Source organism: Mytilus galloprovincialis, chromosome 5 (genome assembly GCF_965363235.1).
Source record: "Mytilus galloprovincialis chromosome 5, xbMytGall1.hap1.1, whole genome shotgun sequence".
NCBI lineage: Eukaryota > Metazoa > Mollusca > Bivalvia > Mytilida > Mytilidae > Mytilus > Mytilus galloprovincialis.
This window is the reverse complement of record NC_134842.1, coordinates 34,837,922-34,859,757: the sequence shown is the minus strand read 5'-3', so window position 1 is coordinate 34,859,757 and position 21,836 is coordinate 34,837,922. Positions and strand designations below refer to the sequence as shown.

At 33.3% G+C, this 21,836-nt stretch overlaps 1 protein-coding gene across 1 annotated transcript; it reads right to left on the bottom strand.

Annotated features, from left to right (window-relative positions):
* Positions 1-4,062: 4,062 nt before the first annotated feature.
* On the bottom strand, positions 4,063-20,868 carry LOC143075688 (uncharacterized). The gene is made up of 9 exons (XM_076251229.1): positions 20,791-20,868; positions 10,092-16,142; positions 9,331-9,522; positions 8,750-8,950; positions 8,204-8,368; positions 6,789-7,138; positions 6,015-6,105; positions 5,468-5,550; positions 4,063-4,623 (listed from the first exon to the last, which is right to left on the bottom strand). Exons 2-9 carry the CDS (start codon positions 16,132-16,134, stop codon positions 4,564-4,566), a joined length of 7,185 nt encoding a protein of 2,394 aa, XP_076107344.1. The 5' UTR covers positions 16,135-16,142; positions 20,791-20,868; the 3' UTR covers positions 4,063-4,563.
* Between the last annotated feature and the right edge of the window lie 968 nt (positions 20,869-21,836).

Here is a 21,836-nt window from a genome sequence, read left to right as displayed (position 1 = left end):
AAGGACACGTAACTGCGTTTGGTGTTGTACATATGCAACATCAAACTTGTTTAAACTTTAATTGTTATAATTTGCCTTTAGTCGTTTACTACTAGTATGTTTGAAAATGAACAACCAAGAAAAATGTCCTAAAAATCGCAGACCTCATAATGATTAATATTTAAAAGCAAGAGATCACTCCTTGATACAAAATCAGAACATACAGAGCAAATAAAAGTTGAAAAAGATAGAAAACAGCGCTTTTATTCCTATTCTTCATCTCAAAGTCATCTAGAAAAAGCAGGACGATTGTTGCTAAATATTTTTTTTTAAATCTTTGATACTCTGTAATAAATTTATTCCAAAGTTATTTTTAGACTCAGAAAAGAGCTAAATGTTACAAATAGCATGTATTTGGAGGTAACAATTTATACTTTGATATAAAGACTTTTAAAGGTCACAAAAGGGTGAAAATAAAAACTGGCACAATGCTTTTAACTACATGTTCCACTATGTAATGTCCTTCAACGAAAATAATCAACTATAACTGGGTTGGTAATGTCATTCTCATTGAAATTTAATAAAGATTGATTGATTGTTGGTTGCTTAACGTCCAGTGGCAAATATTTCATGCATATTCAGGACGAGAACAAGTTCACAATAAATACAATGGGTAGGTCTTTTCATAATAGAGGCAATTCGGGATGATAGTATGGGAAATTAGGACTGCCACTGAAAAATGAGGGTATATTGGGTGGGGACAGAAATTTTGCCTTGCAACAGGTCACCTACGGACCCCTCAAAGAGTTGTTGCCAGGGTTCTTAACTTGCAAATAGCGTGGCACTCTCTTTACACGAGACATCTGATTTAACGTCCCCATTCTGACCGGACGAGACTGCGAACTTGATACATCCCACACAGCCAAACGGATGCCCCACTGTGACAAGCGTTTTACTGACGGTCGGGAGAAGACAAAGTGACCATATTGCGTTTCCCTAGTCACCCCTGGGGGGTAAATGTAATAAAGAAAACCGCGGATGTATTATTACTGCTTTATATTTTAAATAACAAATGTAGGTCTAGCTATTGACATATATTATATGCATGACAAAATATTTGTAGAAAATTACGAGAGTTCATAATTTAGAAATTGAAATCTAATCTGTTAACGAGAAGACTTAGTCCAAACTGACCCTGATAGTCAATATCTATACCTAAGTCAGTATATGAAGCAGTAAAAATGCATTCACGGCATGGGCGGCATGATGTCGTAGCAGCAGTTTTGCAGGTATTTACCCTTATTTTTCATATATTTGATAACTTGTTATTTTGTGTGTGTTTTGTTATATATTACACCATAAATCATATTACGTACTGGTTATTTATCATATGTTCCTTTATTTATCTACGGATCTTGATTAATTGATGCACACAAGTTCTCGCAAAAAATGTATCAAAAGCTACAATAAAAATGATGTCATTATCTAAAGTAGTTGTTGCTTGACGTCAGACGATTACTCATAGCCCGAAACACAATTCAACTAAATGGGCGTATGACATTTGCGCCGATTTTTGAAATGTTCATTCTTTCAATTGCGCCGATTTCATTTTTTCATTTGCGCCGATTTTATATTTCCTACTAATTGCATTTACAGTTTAACACAGGTGAGCAAATAAAGATCAAACAAATCGGAAGGTCAGTGCAAATGATCGCGAGAAAGGAATACTTAATTTTTCTACACACCTCAATCTTGAATGTCTTTGCAATGATAAGTCTGCAATATTTATCTATGCATATTTTAAGTGCTGTTTGCTATACTTTACACGAATGTAAAAATGGAAACTACATGTACATAACTTCAATTTACGCCCTCTTACTAGCGAAAGATGAACAGTGTTGTGAAGTTATGTGGAAAATTATTTGCGATCTCTGCTGTCAAAAACAACTTTCCTTTGTGGACGATATTATGCATATTGGCTTTGAACAAGCAATGCATAACGCGTTTATGGATGCTTTTCCATAATGTAGAATATATTGTTGTCGTTTTCATCGTGCTCAGAACTGGTGGAAGAAAATCCAGGATGTTGGGCTGAGCACAGAGTATAATGACAAATTTAGTGACATTGGTAAATGACTATCTCGTTTGATTGACAATTTATAACATTTGCACACAATAAAAATAGCATTTTCTTGTCATTTACCTGTAATATACCTGTAAATAAAAATCGACGGAAATGGAAAGACAAATCGGCGCAAATGAAAGAAAAAAATGGCGCAAATGAAATGCAGATCGGCGCAAATGCAAAACGCCAATCTAAAAAGACGTTGTTTTTACATAAGTTTCATAATTTAGAGGTTGATACATTGGATAGACACATGTCTATTGTTGAAGACAAGGTGTGTTTGTCTGGATATATATTGAAAATTATGTCGTTGAGTCGTTGTCTCATTAACTTTTACCCCACATCTTCCTTCATTTATTTTATAAATTGAAAGCAAGCATTAAAAAACGTCAATTACTATAACCTTGGGTAAAACTAGCAACACAGAGGCGGAAGGTACCAACAGCATAGTCAAACTCACATGTCAAAAACCAACTAAAATGCCAAGAAAAACTACCAACCGACAAATTACTGTAAGCAAAACAAAACGTAGAAAGTTAAAGACTGAACTATCCAAATCTCACCAATTCCTAGGAATAATCTTAATCAGATGATCCGGAAAGGTAATTAGATCTTTTGATGACATGATCTGTGTGTGTAACATTTTAACGTTGTGTTTCCGTTGTGTCGTTTGTTTTCTCTTATATTTTAGTGTGAATTTACATTACTATAAGACGTGTCACGGTTCTTTTCTATCCCAAATTCATGTATTTGGTTTTGATGTTATATTTGTTATTCTCATCGGATTTTGTCTAATGCTTAGTCCGTTTCTGTGTGTGTTGCATTTTAATGTTGTGTCGTTGTTTTCCTCATATATTTAATGTGTTTCCCTCAGTTTTGGTTTGTTACCCCGATTTTGTTTTTTTGTCCATAGATTTACGAGTTTTGAACAGCGGTATACTACTGCTGCCTTTATTGATCACATGTGTCAACCGTCGTGTTGTATATGTAAGTACATATCCGGAGATTAATCTAATTCGGTGATCACATTTTATTAAAAGAGGAAGGATGGAGGTGTTTAAACAGATATTTGATAATGGTCAACCAATTTGTGTTGGCGTTCGTTAAATAAGTCGAAGGTAGTACTCTAAATGGCACTTGTAACTATGGGTTTAATAGCTTCTTTGTTAGAAGCAACCATCTATCAAGGAAATCTTCAGAAATTTAAGGAGTACAACCTCAGGATATCAACTGAAAGATAAATATTCCATATGCAGTCGCCGCTGGAATATTGCTACATATACATAGAAATGAAAAATCACAATGGGGAAGTCAAAAATGTCTCTTTTTTCATAAAGTTTTACAGGAAGTAAGTAATGTTATTATCACGTGATGAAAAATAGAGAACTTTTATGAATTATTTTCATGAAAGTTTGTCATTGGTAAAGTCTATGTAATAATTCCTACATTTTTTTCACGAATTACATAGCACACTAAGCACAATACAGTGTCAATTTATAAGCATTTATTAAATAAAGGCAACAGCAGTATACCGCTGTTCGAAAGTCATTAATCGATTGGAGAAAATATATCCAGGTTACAAACTAAAACCGAGTGAAACACATAAGAGGAAAACAACGAAACAACACAAACACTAGTGTGCAACAAAACAATACTTAATATTTCATTTTCACCAAATTATTCTGTGTCTGATATATTCATAGAGTTAAAAAAGTGACATTTATATACGGAAAACAGAAAATGACAATTTCTATAAATAAGATTCATCAGACGAAATGTTCTGACCGTGTTATTTGTGTGACAGCTATATAAGATGGGACAGCAAATTAAGTAATTTTGTCGACTTTTCTACACTGATTAACATTATATCGTGAGTTTTTAATGTATACAAGTGGAATTTTAATTAAAAACCACAAGTTTACATTAATTAAACAATAAAAAACATGTTAAATTCAAAATAGGCATGTAATACTGTTTTATTTGCATAAAAATGATAAAAAATGAGAATGAAGTAACAACAATATAATTAAAAAATAACAATATAAAAAAAAATTGCTTGTTCACGATATAAAGTGCGGTCTTTCGGATATATGTAGTATACCGGGTAAAATGTTTGATGGGCATACACCAAACAGAGTTTCCGTGGACATATATAGTGATGTGATTAATATAAAATATCGAAAGGTGCATATATGATAATATGATAATCTACCTGCAGACTATTACTACTCGCGAAAATGCTAAACTTAATTCTGAATGGGACAATTTTTCTCAGAAATAAGTTGTTGTTAAAATCTCTTAAATTCAGAAAACAAGAAAATACAAATTCACTCGTTCTTGTCGTATGAAATTCAATCAAATGTCATTCTACGTAAAACTGCTCAACTGTTGGTCCTAAGACTATTATTCTATCACATAAATTAACAAAGAACCAGCTCCGTTAAAATGTTTTAAGGATTTCACCGTTGTTTACGAGGTTTGTAAATATGTCTTGGAATACAACCACTAAATACTTCAATCTGGAAAATAAAATTAATACAAAGGTCATTCAGCATGGGTTATGTAAAACAGTGTATAACAAAGTTTTGAATTTAGAAAGAAACAAATGCATTTCGTAAACATAGCTATAAATAATTCTGTCACGCAAATTTTACATGTATATCAGTGCAAAAACCATGCTTATGTTTATTATTAGTTTCATTGGCAATCCTACCACATCTTCCTTTTTATATAATTTAATATGACCGACAAGTCCATGTCAGTTTGTAGCGTACTAGTTTATACGACGACATTTTTCTGACTTCGAGAAGTCGTCTTTTTCTTACTCCAAAATGTCACGTGCTTAGTGTAGAAATACGACTGTGTTAGCTGCATTGACCAAGCTAGTAAAAATCTAACTCGTAACCGATGCTCGTAAACATTTTATGCTTTTTGTCTTCCCAAACTATTCCCCCAATTAAACTTATATAATGACAATCATTCAAATCGCTTGCGCTCTTAAATCGAAGACATTAATAATGTCTAAAATAAAAATATGTACTGGAATATGATATGATATGTCTGTTCTTGTAATGCATTTCAAGCCGGAACTGTACATGGCTTCTTTGAATCAAAGATATTTTATTGTGTAGAATAGATTGGGTACGTTTTAGATCCAATTGAGAACTTGGCCGTGTACATTTCGTTCAAAACTTGTAAAATTGTGGCTTTGATTTTGATTCCGTATGTTCAATTCCGGCACAACTCAAGGCGAATCAAATAGTCAATAGTCGGGTAAATTGAGTACAGTTAAGTGCAGAAACTGTTATACTCATTCCCTTTCTATTTGTAAAGAGATAAAGATGAAAATAACATTCAACTTACACTATCTATCAAACCTTTGTATCCCGAACCAGGTTTAGGACAACCACCTATTACAATAGCATTTGATCTTGTTTCTAGTAAACCTGAAAAATAAATATGGTATTAAATAACGTCTTGTTCGTAAACAAAGTAACACTTTCACAAGTAATGATCGAAATTTAAAAAGAATAAGTTTTAAACATGTAAGAAAAGTTATTTTCCATTATTCATAAACCAAGGACACAAAACCCAATTAGTCATCAGTTAGAACCATTCCCGGGTATATATATCATTCCAAAGTCTCAATGATTTAACCTGATCCTATGTATTTTTCATTTTTTTACTCTCTGTTTGCATATTTTTTTCAAATTAATTTGAAAATATCAGTCTTTTTTTTATATATTTATAAACAGTTTGTAAATATTTTGATTTCAATCATATTATCATTTCAAGTCTTCCAACTTACTAAACTAAAATACCAATAAATTAAAAGTAAATCATATTCATAATTGGACTGTTAATTGAAGACAATTCAACACTAAAACGATTTCAAACTAAATCAACGTACCTCCCAACGGCTTTCTAGATCTATAGCCATCTATTGCAGCAACGAAACTGTTACCATCATACACATATGTGATGTCATTCCAAGAGTATGGCTATAAAAATAAATAATTATTGCATTACAACTTAACCACTAAATACATATATAAGTGTTTAAGCTTTAAACTGAAGACAGAGGGACACAGTCCCATAAAAAGGGCATCAATATATAAAATGCGGTGTAAAGGAGTGGCGAAAGATACCAGAGAGACAGTCAAACTTCATAGATAGAAAACAAAAAAACTGAGAACGCCATGGCTAAAAATAAAACAGACAAACAAACAAATAATAGTACAGAAAACACAACATAGATAACTGAGATAGGCATCCACGAACCCTTACGAAAAACTGGGGGTGATCTCAGTTGCTCCAAAAGGGTTAGCATATCCTGCTCCACATCTGGCACCCGTCGTGTTGCTTATGTTATTAAAAGTTGACAGGTTCAACCCTTTATATAAACAAATTCACAAACGTCATTAATAGCAAGGCTTTAGGACCGTCTATGACATTTGGAATACACGTGTTTAATCTAGAAACGTATAAACAAACATATTTGGTTTTTGATTTCAGTACATAATGTCCTAAATATTCCCCTAGCAATAAATGCTCCTTTCAAATACAAATTGAAGAGAAATCATCCGATTTCATGCAAAAAAATAAGTATTTTTTTGAAAGAAAATGGTATGGTACCGATTGCACACACCACGTGTACTTAATTATGTATTTATGCGATACTTACATCGAAATGACTATTGATTATAGTTCTTCTACTAAAACTGGTACTTTTGGCTACTAATTTCACTCTATGATTTTCTAATCCTATTGCAACTGTTGCAATACCCGTCATGCCGCAGTTTGAAATCAAATTTCCTTTTTCTGTTGCCTTTGGATCTGGTTTGAATCGTAATCTAATGGCAAATTTAGTTCCTAGTTCTTTATTCATAAATCCCCACAGAGTTATGCGCCCATTTCCGTTAAATTGTGCAGCGCCATCATTAATGACGACATTGTTTACGTCAAACGCCATGTTGGAACCTGACAACTCCTTGAATCCGTAATTGAAATTCATGTAGAAATCTGGCTGACATTCTGAATAAGAAACTAATGTTTGAGAATCACTGACGCTTAGGCAGCAACCATTTGATTTTCGGGGTGGTGGTGGTGTTGTTTCTGGACAAATTTTTTTCCGCCTTTGGCGAGAAGTCGAAAAAAAAAATTTTCTTTCAATTTTAGCATTACATATAGTGGCAGCTGAGGTTGAAACAAACATTTTTTTTCTCAGGATGAGAAAGAAATTATTGTTTCTCCCAAAACTGGAAACAAACTGTTTTTTCCAAAAAAATCCATAGCCCCCCTCCCACCCCCCCTAGAAAATCAAATGGTTGCTGCCTTATTTGCATAGAAAATCATGGACAACTGATTACGTCACAATATATTGATAATTAATTTCTAAAGTCAAGCTCAACAGGTATTGAGGTATTATATATGAGACCAATATTTCCCCGTTTGCAATTGCCTAAATTAATACATGCTTCCCAACATCGAGATAAGTCGAGCATTACATTGTCATGAATACCGCGTGCAGTCATAGTTTTTGTGTTCTAAACGGAAATAATATTGAATAGTAGTGCCAAACGGTTATTAGCAGCCAATCAAAATTAAAGTTTATAATGAAACATACATGTAATATACTTATACACGTTTGGAAGAGGGACGAAAGATACCAAAAGGGACAGTCAAACTCATAGATTTTTTTCATCGATAGTAAAATTCTCAAAAATAAAATGTAACTGATAAATTAGACTTATTACTTAGCACGCATATTTTACGCCATACTGACTCTACACTTGAAATAAGCATTCCCCATGGTGATTCAGTTTTTTTTGTATTTAGAAAGCAGAACAACTTTTTTAAAATTATTATCAAATTGTGGATGGGAAACGGTGTCCTCCAATACTGCATGTCTTCATTTTAAGAGCATGTCCTCTATTTCTTATATTACATTTAGCACCTCATTATTGTGTATTCTTTCTTTTTATTACTTTCCTTAATTGTTATATTGTTTTTTTGCCTTTTAATTTTAATTATTACTCTGTATTCTGAGAACCCAATTCAAACCCTCAAAAATTGAACAGTAATTTTAATGATGCTAACCTCTCATTCTACGTCTACCATTACGCATTGGTCCTGATCCTCTTCTACATCCACACTGTCTTGCACTGAATATAGTTCCTTCTGGACAAGCTCGAATTCTTAATCCATTATGTTCCAAAGTAAGATAACCATGAGGATTGTATTCATCAGGTAAGAACTTGCATGCTGTAAGAAGACAATGCCTTATTTCAGTGACAAAAACATAGCAATTAAATAAGTATGTCAAACCATTTATTGTATGCTACAATTTTCCAAAATATTGACCCATGTTCCAAGCCTGATTGATTAAATAGGCGTAGAAACTTCATCAGAAGCACTTGGAAGTTATTTGGAAAACATATAAAGAGATTTTAATAATACTAAGATGGACGTCATCCTTGAAATAACATATACAGTACTAGTTTTATTCACATTTCGACAATAAGTGTTTAGTCGGTTATGCTTGAATACAAAATGCATAGTACATTATTTTTCAGAAAAGGGTGAGATAACTGAATTAAATATAACAGCTACATTTTGTTCTATTGAATATTAATAAAATCTAACCTTGAAATCGCATTCTATTTTCAATATCATAAGGGGTCAAACAGGGGTCCCTGCATGTTGGGTCTGGTACACATCCATAGTTGTTATAACGGTAGCCTTTCTCGCAACACATAGGAACAGATATTCCATAGTCACAGCGAAAGTAAGAACGACATCCACCTGTTCTGTTGTATTGTACCATATCTATATCCAAACATGGATCTGAAAGTCAAGCACAACATATTACATTCAAAGGCATAACAAGTGGTTAAATCCACTTATACAGAAAATAAAATCTATACAAAGTTTTTTTTTATAAATAATGGTACTTGTTTGGATGTTATATTATATAATATTAAAACAATATTTTTGTTCCTTTCATAAACCCCATTCATAGCATTTTTTTTAGCTCAATAAGTGTTTCGGTACGTATACATCCGCGGCTTCCAAATATGTGGCTCTCAACGATTTGAGTAAGGCAAATAAAGAGTTTTGGAGTCATAAACAATCTCTAAAGTGTAATTTTCATTTGTAAGTTTAATCATAGTAACAAGTTACTTGACACGACTTTTAACTATTTGACTGTTACTTGTAATATTTACCATCATAACAAGGAACCTCTGCTGGTGGTCGACATAATACTTGGTCCTGATGCCAGAAATATCCATAAGGACATTCTCTTTGCACAGCAACAACTCTTTGTTGATATTGGTAACATTGAACTAATTTATCGCAATACCCAGGGTACTCAGCATAACCAATTCCATCAATAAACATGCTATTGCCACATAAAGCTACAATAAAAGAATAAATAACAGTTGTCGTGACGATAAGGTTTTTACGATGCATATGTTGGACTTAAATAAAAGCTTATTAGAACGATTTATGGTCTCACTGAAATCTCTTGAAATAATGAAAAGTGTTTTGAAATGATAAAATTTTGTGAACAAATCTTATTTTGTTTTTATCAATATTTTGAGATCTGTGTTTTCGTTTTCATTTAGATGTTTCTTATTTTTCATATGTTAAACATGTTAAATATTGTAACATATACATAGAATGTGTTAACATTTCGTTTTTGAAAAGATCATGCGTTCATGACAAGTGAATTCCTTATCTTGACCTTAGTTACGAATTGATATGGTTTTGTTTTGACATTTTGGTTTTCAAGTTATTGACCTCCAAACTGACATGAATTTGAATGTATTTTTGGTTGAAAGTGAAGTTAGCTTGTTGTATCATTGGTTTGTACTCCGCATATATGTGTATAGGACCTTTGATAAGGATGCTTCGGCTTTTTGTTGTAACAAAGTATCCGAGATTGTATCTATTCAAATTACTGACACATAATAAAACTACTTACTTTCTAAAGCTGGAGACGTCATTTCTGGTTCATACTGTTCAACTAGATTATGTTTTCTGTCAAATTTATTATTCATCTGTTCTTGTCTTTGATGTATCTGCATACTTCTGTCATATAAGTCCCTTGAAAGTTCGTTCGTTGTTTCCATTGTCCTCGTCGCTACTCTTGATGTTTTTCCAGGTTTTAATGCGGTCACTCTGACGTCGGTTGTTTCAAGTCTTCGTTTAAGTTGAGATTTTTCGGGTCCTGTATCAGTGACGTATGTTTCTGGTAATGCAGTTTTCTGTGTTTCTTCAATAGTTTGTTTGCCACGAGGTTCAAGTGTTTGTTTTTCTGTCTGTTTTATCTCTGTAACAATTACTGCCTGATCTTTAATTGTCATTTGTTGTTCTGTTGCTTTGTCATGTATATTGTTTTTTACAAGTAAATCGGGGTTTTCGATTGTTGTATAGACAGGTTCAATATTTGCTTTCTCAGTTCCTTCAGTTTGTGGTACTGTGTTGATATGTATTGGTTCAGTAACCGTTGAATCAACAACTTCCTGTTTCTGCTCAACTAATATACTTTCTGGTGCTATTTTAGCTGATTCAGTTTTAACATTTTGTTCATCCTTTATTGGTACAGATGGTGATTCACTACCAATGAATGGTGATACGGTAGTTTTTATATCAAGTACTATAGTGTCTGCTATTTTAACTGATTCTGTTTGTACATTTTGTTCATCAAATTTTGGCACCGTTGGAGATTCACCACCAATAAATGGTGATACGGTAGTTTTTATATCAGGTACAGTAGTGTCTACTATTTTAGCTGATTCAGTGTTTATATTTTGTTCCTGAATTATTGGCACCGTTGGTGATTCAACACCAATGAATGGTGATACGGTAGTTTTTATATCAGGTACTATAGTGTCTGCTATTTTAGCTGATTCAGTTTGTACATTTTGTTCATCAAATTTTGGCACCGTTGGTGATTCACCACCAATAAATGGTGATACGGTAGTTTTTATATCAGGTACAGTAGTGTCTGCTATTTTAGCTGATTCAGTGTTTATATTTTGTTCCTGAATTATTGGCACCGTTGGTGATTCAACACCAATGAATGGTGATACGGTAGTTTTTATATCAGGTACAGTAGTGTCTGCTATTTTAGCTGATTCCGTGTTTATATTTTGTTCCTGAATTATTGGCACCGTTGGTGATTCACCACCAATAAATGGTGATACGGTAGTTTTTATATCAGGTACAGTAGTGTCTGCTATTTTAGCTGATTCAGTTTGTACATTTTGTTCATCAAATTTTGGCACCGTTGGTGATTCACCACCAATAAATGGTGATACGGTAGTTTTTATATCAGGTACAGTAGTGTCTGCTATTTTAGCTGATTCAGTTTTTATATTTTGTTCCTGAATTATTGGCACCGTTGGTGATTCAACACCAATGAATGGTGATACGGTAGTTTTTATATCAGGTACAGTAGTGTCTGCTATTTTAGCTGATTCAGTATTTATATTTTGTTCCTGAATTATTGGCACCGTTGGTGATTCAACACCAATGAATGGTGATACGGTAGTTTTTATATCAGGTACTATAGTGTCTGCTATTTTAGCTGATTCAGTTTGTACATTTTGTTCATCAAATTTTGGCACCGTTGGTGATTCATCACCAATAAATGGTGAAACGGTAGTTTTTATATCAGGTACAGTAGTGTCTGCTATTTTAATTGATTCAGTTTTTATATTTTGTCCATCCAAAGTTAACGATTCACTAGCAATAGATGGTGATAAGGTAGTTGTTACCATCGGTTTAGTAGCGTCTGTATGTTTTGATGTTTCGAGTGCCAGGTCATACTTTTCTGTATTTGCAATACCTTTTATCTCATACTGTGGAGTTTCATCAATCTTCTTAACTGTTGTTGTCTCTTGAGATGCTGGTATGATATCTACTTTATCTGGTGTTGGTGAAAACACTAAGTCGACATTAACTGTTTCTGGAGAAATCTCTTCAATAACGACCCCATCGACATCTTTAGATATCACGGTTTGATCAATTGATAGAGATCCTTCCACTAGAGGTTTGTTGTTTGATAGTTGTTGTTCGTCGCTTATTTTTAAGCTGGTTGAATGCTCAGACATGATCTGTTTACCTTCAGTTTCCACTGGGATCGTCGATTCAAGATTTGTAGTTTTAATGTCCTTTTCCGCTGTGACCGGTATAATGCCGTCAGTTAATGTAGAAGTTTCTGACACCGTATCCGTTGCTTTAAATTGTACCACGGGAACCTCTTTATATAATACAGATTGCTCTGGCTGATCCAAACCTGTTCCAGTAGCAGTTTCGGATTGACTCGGCATATATACAACCACTCCCTCTTTACCTACGAGTTGATCTGAAGTCTGAACAGATTTTGTTTGATGACTTTTAGGTGGGCTTGACTTGTCTGTGAATGCCTTCTCAGTATCTTGCGAGACAGCAAGGGTATTTTGTAGATTGTCTTTAGTACCTCCAAGCAGATCAGATTGTTGTGAATCTACAGTTTTAGATTCAAGAGATTGACCCAAATTGCTTGCAGATGAAGTATCCGATTTATCCAAGGAATTTATATGTATAACACCAGAAGCTGCTAACGGTTCGCTTTTGAGTAAGTTGTCTTCATAGAAGGTCGCTGGAATAACAATGGCCTCAACATTTTGAGACTTTGTAATGGTACCTTCAGGTACTGTTGCATCCAATGTTTGTGCCTGATCGATTGAAATAGACTTGCTATCCACAACTGCTTCAGGTTTTGTTGCCACAATTTTATCCAAAACTGTCTCGGTGTTTGTTGCTGCATTGCTATCGAAAACTGCATCAGCGTTTGTTGCAGCTTTGTTATCCACAACTGCTTCAGGCTTTGTTGCCGCATTGCTATCCAAAACTGTTTCGGTGTTTGTTGCTACATTGCCATCCAAAACTGCCTCAGCGTTTGCTACAGTTTTGCTATCTACAACTTCTTCAGGCTTTGTTGCTTTATCATTAACCAAAACTGCTTTGGTCTTTGTTGGTACATTGCTATCCAAAACTGCCTCAGTGTTTGTTGTAGCTTTGTTATCTACAGCTGCTTCTGGCTTTATGGCTTTATTGTTAACCAAAACTGCTTCAGTCTCTTCTGCAACATTACTTTCCAAAATTTTTTCGGTGTTTGTTGCTGGATTGATATCCAAAACGGCATCAGTCTTTGTTGCTGTATTGCTATCCGAAAGTGCTTCAGTGTTTGCTTCTGTATTGCCATCCACGACTGATTCAGTGTTTGTTGTTGCCTTTCTATCTAAACCTGCATCAGTAGTTGAAGCCTTGTCCACTAAAACTTCTCCAGTGTGTGTTAGTGCCATACTATCTAAAACTGATTCAGCGTTTGTCGCTGCATTGCTATCCAAAAGTGCTTCAGTGTTTGTAACTGCCGTGTTATCGACACCTGCTTCAGTATTTGGTACCGTCTTGCTTTCCAAAACTAATTCAGTTTTTGGTGCTATCATGCTATCTAAAACTGCGCCGGTATTTGCTGTTGACATGCTATCTAATACTGCTCCAGTGTCTGTTGATGTATAACTATCCAATACTGCTTCATTGTTTACTGCTGTCTTGCTATCTAACACTGCTTCGTTGTTTTCTGCTGCCGTGTTATCCAAAACTGCTTTGTTGTTTGCTGCTGCTGTGGTATCCAGAACTGCTTCATTGTTTACTGCTGCCGTACTATCTAAAATTGATCCAGTGTTTGTTGCTGTATTGCTATCCAAAACAGTTTCGGTGTTTGTTGCTGTCTTGCCATCTATAACTGCTTCAGTGTTTGGTGATGTCTTGCTATCTAAAACTGTTTCCATTTTTGTTCCTAAGTTTTTATCTAAAACTACTTCAGTGTTTGGTGATGTCTTGACATTCAAAACTGCTTCAGTATTTGTTGCTGCTTTGTTATCTAATACTGCTTCAGTGTTTGTTGCTGCATTGGTATCAAATACTGCTTCAGTGTTTGTTACTACATTACTATGAGGAACTGTAGGGACATTCTCATTCAAACTTGCCACTTCATTCACTGGTATTTGATCATTTAAAGAAGGTTGTTCCTCTGTTGCTCCTTCTCTGGTAAAACTTTGTACAGCATTGGCAGGCAGGTCTTCAAGTGGCATTGGAATAGATAATCCACCAGGCGCGATCGGAGCTCCTACAACAGCCTTATCAGTTAACTGTTGTTCACTAATTGTTTGTTCTATCACGTCACTTACTATTGTATTATCTTTATTCGGTTCGTGTACAACAGGTCCGCTTATTTCAGGTTCACTGATTTTTTCAGAGGTTATAGATTGATCAATCACGCCTTTGTCCAATGTTGTATCTTTATTTGTTTCTTCTAAAACAGTTCCACTAGATTGAGGTGCACTGATTGTTTCGGAGGTTTTTGATTGAGCTATCACGTCTTTGGCCAATGATGTGTCTTTATTTGGGTCTTCTAAAAGAGTTCCACTTGATTGAGGTACACTGACTGTTTCGGATGTTTTAGGGTGATCTATCAATATCCAGCCATTTACCACTGTCTCTTTGAAATCAGTTCCTAATGGGGCGGCAATGTATGTTTCAGGGGTTTTAGATGATTCATTAACGTCATTCACTAATTTTGCATCCTTCATATGACCTTCAATAGGGAATTCAATGGCTGTTTGGTGGTTCATTTCAGAGGTTCCCGTATTTACATTGCCCGTTGCCTTTGTGATTTCATTATTTTTCGAAACAGTTCCAGTAGTTGTACTTTCTGTTTCACTGCCAGTGGCTACTAATTCTGTTAAAACCTTATTTTCAACATTATTTCCTTCGATCGGATTTGTTTGAATTTCTGTCGTAGCTAATTCATTAGTGAATGCAGGTACATCTTTGGGTATATTCTTTTCATTATCGGACTTCGAAGGCTTGTTAGAATCGACAATGGATGAATCTATTAAAGCCCCCGAATGTTTTGCAATGTTTGTCGCAAATAGCATTTCTGTTTCAGGTTCTTCAAGTGCTGTTCCTTTTAATGGTTCAAATGCTTTTGAGTCTACAGCTTGACTGATAAAAGACTTATCTGATTGTTCTGTATTTGATGTTGCTGGAATGCCTACCTCTGATTTAATTGTTCCATCTATAGGAATACCAACCACTTGAGGGTTGTTTTGAATTGTTGGCGTCAGTACGGATTCTGTGATCGTCAAAGGAATTGGTTGAACTTCATTGTTAATTCTTTTGACATCAACAAGATATTCTGGACGTACATCAACCAGTTCTGATTTGCTAGTGTCCGTTTCGTCTGTTCTCTTTTGTTCCTTAGAACCAGATAATTTCAAAGAATAAGTGTTATCCTGAGCAGCTACAATATTTTCTCTTGGAACAGGTTCCATTATAATATAATTATTATTATCAGTATTTATATTGGAATCAACCCTTGACCCTGAACTTGTTCTACGGAAGTGTGACATCGGTATTTCGATACCAGTAGATAAACCAGTTTGTTTTGATAACCGAGACTGGTTGTCTTTTATAGCATGGGGTGAATTATGGTTCAGTTCAATTATTTGAGTTTCAGGTATAACTACTGGAGCATTAAGAACTTTAGGATTACTATCTAGTACATCCATATTTACGGGTGTATACGGCACAGGAACAGCTGGTATTTCGTTGGCAGACTGTTCTAACTTTGAATTTGTCGCTTTGGCCGTATTGGTTTCAGTTTCTTTATAATGGAATGTTCCCGTGTCCATCTTGTCTAAAGAAAGAGATGGTTGCTTCTCACTGGCACTAAAACCTGATTCTCTCATATTGTGTTGTTTCCGTTTTTGTGTAGGTTCTGTCTGTGATTGAGAGCTAACAGTACTTCCTGGTGTGGACGTGTTAGGATCGGCGGTAGGTGTAGGCCGTACCTCTTCCCATCCAGTTACCGGGTTAACGTCATTTGTAAGAGTGTCCCATGAATTACCTTGACCTTGACCAGATGTTTTGGTACTGAACGACACCAGCAGAAGAACAGGAATCACAATCATAGTGATGTCTACAACATAATAAAGAAGTTTCTTACAGTTACGACAATAGCACATGTTTAGAGAAGAAACTGAAACTCTGCAATATTGACTTACTTTATGACCCTATAAATTGAGTGGATGAATGTCTGTTTTCCGGTCTTCTAAACATTTTGATAATTTCCTATCATATTCATTTCCATATTAAATAGCAATTCGAACCGAAAAGAGAATTTATTAAGGCGGAAGTAGTTTTCGATGAATAAATCTCGAAAATCTATTAGGAAGAAAGAAATCAAAGTAACATTTATAAACTTATGGAGTTGCATGCACTTTAAGGTAGCAAAAAAGGATTGTTTAGTACCATGATAACTCGTTCGAGTATGCCATACTTAAAAAGTGGATGGTATTTTAGCTACGAAAGGGACATATTCTGGTTCAGAAAGTAACATATTCTGGCTACTAAATGGAACTTTTCTGTGAATATTTTATTAGCATTGAGATATACATACTTTAAATGGATGTGCAACTTGAATGTTGCTTATATATTATGAAAATCTAAGGAAGGAAAGTCGAAGTCATCTATTTTCGTAATCGACAATCACAATCAATTTGTGTTATTCAAGGTAATACGCCGACTATCTTCCAACACATTGTTCCTAATAAGTATTATGTGTTTTTTTCTGATGTACACCGCGTATATCAAGCAAAACAAATACTTTTCAATCCCATCATTAAATTCATGAAGACGTCATGTGTATGCTGAACACGGATTGGTTCTTTTATAAACTATTATTTGTAACCTTTCTAGAAAGAGACATATGTGTGAATATTGGCCTCTTTTCATGAAATAAAGTTAGTATAAATTAAGTTTAGAATAAGGAAAACTTTAGTTATATACAATTGTTTACATTTGAAAATGCCTATACCAAGTCAGGAATATGACAGTCGTTGTCCATTCGTTTGATGTGTTTAATCCTTTGATTTTGCCATCTCATTAGGAACTTTCCGTTTTGATTTTTCCTCGGAGTTCAGTATTTTTGTGATTTTACTTTTTTTTGTATTGTACCAGATATATATATATGAGATGTAACTGCATGTTCTTTAAAGCTTTTTGAGGATTTAATTGTTTGAAGAAATAATATAATTGATGAACGCGGGCACGAAACAATAACATGTAATGTAATGTAAAAACAATATGCTTTTGAAAGTGTACTTAATTTTCAGATAATTTAACAGTATCTTAACTGTGTTTACTTATGTACAAATTTAACAAACTTTTTCAACATTGATCTGTGTCCACACTTGTTAATAGAACTAATAAAACAACAAGTAAGGTCAAAACAAATGTCGTCAAGTCAAATCTCTTAAATCATCGACGGTAAGTAACAAGAATAGAAATAAAACGGAAATAAACATACCCATATAATTTTTTTGCGTTTACAAGCTTTTATACTTCTAGGTTGCATTTCTGTAAATATTGACAATGCAATTTCCCATAGGAACTCCTTTTACGGCTAAAACTGTACCACTTTTACTATGAAGTTTTGAAAAAAATCTTTTCCTAGAATTGAAAGTTCATTTGCACCACAATTTTTTTCAAAGGTCAAAATATAGGGCTGTGCGGCATATTTTCAACGTTTATATGCCCGAACTTCTCAGAGTTGAAACTTACACTTATTTTCTTAACTACCCCTACCTCGAATGAAAGGTTACCACAGATTTCAATGTAAACAATATGCACGTGTTTATTTACTGGTAACATTCCCCAGTTCTGTCTCTGCGATATGGAACAGAGAGAGCATAACTGGGTACCAGTATGTAAACAAAATTAATTTTCTATGAATATTCTATTTCTCCCCAAAAGAGGCGTGTTGTCAGAAACAGCTGTATTTACAAAGTGCAACCTATACAGACATTTATTCAAATAGAAAACTCTCTAAAATCAGTTTTTCTCACATTATGACTCATTTATCAGAATTATAGTCTTAAAGAAATCATTGTGTATACTCTAAGTTTTTCTTTACTATACATTTTATACCCCCTCCCCTGTTGCAATTTTTTAAAGAATTTGAAAACAAGACTTTAATTATTGCCAGCTTACCCTATTTACATATTTTCTGATAAAAAATGCCTAGAACCTGTTAAAAACTGTTTTGATAACATATTGAAAGCATATCAGAATATTATAAATGTAATGTTTAGCAGTCAATCATCACAACATTCAAGATTATATAAAGTATCCAATCCAGCCTCTGTCTCCAGTCCACATCTTACTGTATGCCTATTTGTCAATTAAAGAACACATTTTCTGCCTCAAATGGTCAATTTAGAATTCTTGTCACAACAGTATCATCTGTAACCATATATCTGACACAATTTAGCTACTATATATACTAGAAGTGTTCAAACAAAGCCATATTTGCAATAGTTGTATGTATGCAGATACCAGTCTGAGATATAAATTCACTTAAAATGTTGTAGAGATGACTGCTAAAATCTGATTTTTGCATAACTTCCAAACATAGTTATTGTTTCTATATCAAGAACTTTAAAATCAGAAAATCATAGCATTTACAAGTTAAATTATTTGTTTTATGACCCAGGGGGTAGGCAATTTTCTATGTTTTTTGCCCCTGGGGCCTCAAATTTCCTAAATCATTCTGCTGTTTCTAGCAATTTGAAATATTTAGTACATATTCAGGATAGAACACACTATTGCAAGTTTTCTTGAGATATTTTTGTTTTTCTAGCTTGTATTTGTTATGCCGTGGTGACAAAAAAGAAGAATTAGGTGTTGGGGCTTAATTTTGGGTTATCGAAAGGACACAAATACTCCATAAATAATATTCAGGAAGGATCTATGAGTTTCAATGACTGCGAAGAGTAAATATAAGCACTTTTTAACAATTTAACTTACAAATATGCAAATGTTATGAATTAATTTTGTATCCAGGACTTTAAGTAAACTATGCATACTGTAATCTGTGAATTTATGCTGAGTCATCATATCTAAGGCCCATGATTCTATCAATCTTCATTAAATATTTATAAAACTTCATATTTGAGTTAATTTCTTTAAAATCTGTGAAATAAAGCAAATTTGGTTAAATTCTGAATGTTCCCCTTTTTCACCCTATCTAGTCTATATTTAAAGGGTTTCTGTGATTGCTAACGGCCATAATTTGTTTTTCGTTTAATGTTTTGTCAGAGATCAGGTTGTTGTTGGTTTTTGAGTTTGATTTTTTCATGTCGGGCTTTTATTTATAGCTGACAATTCGGTATGGGTTGTGTTTATTGCTGATGGTAGTAAATGACACTTATTTGCTTAAATCCACGGTATCTAGTAGATAGATCATGCCGCAACTCCATACTAAGTATGTTAAGATGTCGTAATATACTCTATGATGTTTGTACTTCAAAATTGATTTCTTTAAGCAATGATACCAAAAATGCGCAATCTTGAGCGAAATTTGTTTTTTGCAGAATTTTTATTCTTAAAAAAAGTTTTAAATTGGATAATGCCATTTACATTTTTAAATGTCTTGCCGTTGATTAATAATTACACAAAAACGTCTTTATGTTTGTGATATAATGTCGTTTAGTTTATGACCAATTTATGATATTATTTTTTTTGATAGCCCTGCTGTAGAAGTATTTTAGTAATGAAAATATTAAGTGCATTGAAATATGTGATATGTATCAGTGAAAATTAGCTAAATCGCTTACCAGAATCTACCGCTGGTGGAATTACATGAATGCATTTCACAATGTTTGGTGACAATTGCAACGTTTTGGCTATTCTCAAAGAAGAGAAATCTTTTATTGGTGCTGATTTATTTTGTTTATATAAAACTGAGATTTGGAAGCTCACAGTTAAATAGACTCTAACCGTAGCATAGATGTGTTACTTATCAAGATAAATAATGTTCCTTACGGAATAAGTTATGTTTTGTATAAAAGAATACTTGATCTTATTCATTTTTAAATGACCATCTAAATATGTTAAAAGTTAGGACATAACGTGTTACCCTGTCTTAGTACATAACTGTTTTTATTTTGCTTTAGGTTATAATATATGTTTTGTTGTGACAAGTTGATCTAAATAAAAACATATAATTAAACGATTTCAAAATGTATTATATTTTATTTGCTCTTAATGAGATAGAGAATATTTCTTATATTTTATGAATCAAATAAGAGAATGTTTTTGTTAGTGCTGAATTCTTTATAAAACTGAGATTCGGAAGTCCACAGCAAGCTGGTCTCTAATCGGAGCATAGATGTTTAATTTGCAAAGATAATGTCTTTCACGGGATAAGTTATTTTATTTAGATAGAAAAAACCTTTGCGTAGTTCATCTCTAAATGTCCATTTACATATGTTAAAAGTTAGGACACAACGGGTTACCCTGTCTCAGTACATATCTGTTTTTATTTTGCTTTAGGTTATTATTTATTTGTTGTTGTTTAAAAAAAAAGAAATAAACGATTTCAGAATTTCATACTTGTTCTTTATGTTAGAGAATATTTCGAATAATCTTTATTTTTGCTCGTCTTTTTATTTTATTATTTTTCTGATTTTATGGGTAGTTTTAGTTTAATAATTTATATATATTGATATGAATAATTAAACTTAAAAAAATACTTGTAAAATTGCTGTGGAAAAATGAATACTCACCCAGTTTGATTTGCTTTACATCCACGAATGTGACCTGCTATCTGTATTGAGCCGTTGGAAAAGAAGACTATGTCACTGAGTAATTGACAAATGGTACCCTGGAATGATGACCTTATGTAAACAGACAAACACAAAACTTGTGTCAATTAATGCATTAGCGTGCGCTAGTTGACATAACTTTGACGGCTTCATGATGACATTTTAATTATATTAAAAAAAAAAAAATTAAAACACGACATCGCTTCAAATTAATTCTCATTTAAAAATATGATTACGAGGTTAGCATGCATATAATTATAGAATTATTTGTGGTTTATATTTACCATACTTTGTCACTGCCAGTTTAAGAGCAAATTAACAACTCTTTATTGTCTCTTAACTAAAAATTAACAATTGCACATTTCTTACGAGGAAATAACGGAGACTTTACTCAATGAAAAAAATATATTTCTTTGATAGATGCTACATCATGCATGATTTAGTGGCTACGTTTAAGATCATTGGTGGTTTCGTCTGTTTTCTACTCTTTGGTCGGACTGTTGGTTCTTTGACATATTCCTCATTTCCATTCTTTATTTTATGTTTAAAGAATGCATTAGAAAATATATATACATATAAAATGATAGGATCATTTAAGAAGAAAAAATTGTGAAACTGAAGTTGCAAAAAGGATATTTTGAAGCATTGGCAATTGATATATAAATATAAGAAATAATATAACAAAATTATAATACAATAAAATGAGTGCAATAAGTGTTTAATCTGGGGGAAACAACCTACAGAAAAAAATTATAAAATATTTTAATATAAACCATGCAAACTAATATGCATTGTAAACAATTCATATGATTCATTTGAAAACACATGCATAATTAATTAGCGGTAATTAGGTTGATTATTACTAACCGTGCAGACAATTTAATTGTCATATTTCATTCAAGATATGTATATGCTTCTAAAAATATCAAAATTTAAATGAGAATTAATTCATTTAATATTAATCAGGTCAAATGCCTCTGTCAATATGTCCTAATTTTGGTGAGCAC

What these genes read in the sequence shown, in the direction of transcription:
- LOC143075688 (XM_076251229.1), bottom strand. Translation starts at nt 16,134, where the DNA reads ATGATTGTGATTCCTGTTCTTCTGCTGGTGTCGTTCAGTACCAAAACA. An exon ending in AAATAGAATGCGATTTCAAG is followed by an intron (nt 8,369 to 8,749) that starts GTTAGATTTTAT and finishes GTCTTCTTACAG; the next exon opens with CATGCAAGTTCTTACCTGAT. An exon ending in ATCTAGAAAGCCGTTGGGAG is followed by an intron (nt 5,551 to 6,014) that starts GTACGTTGATTT and finishes TTTATTTTTCAG; the next exon opens with GTTTACTAGAAACAAGATCA.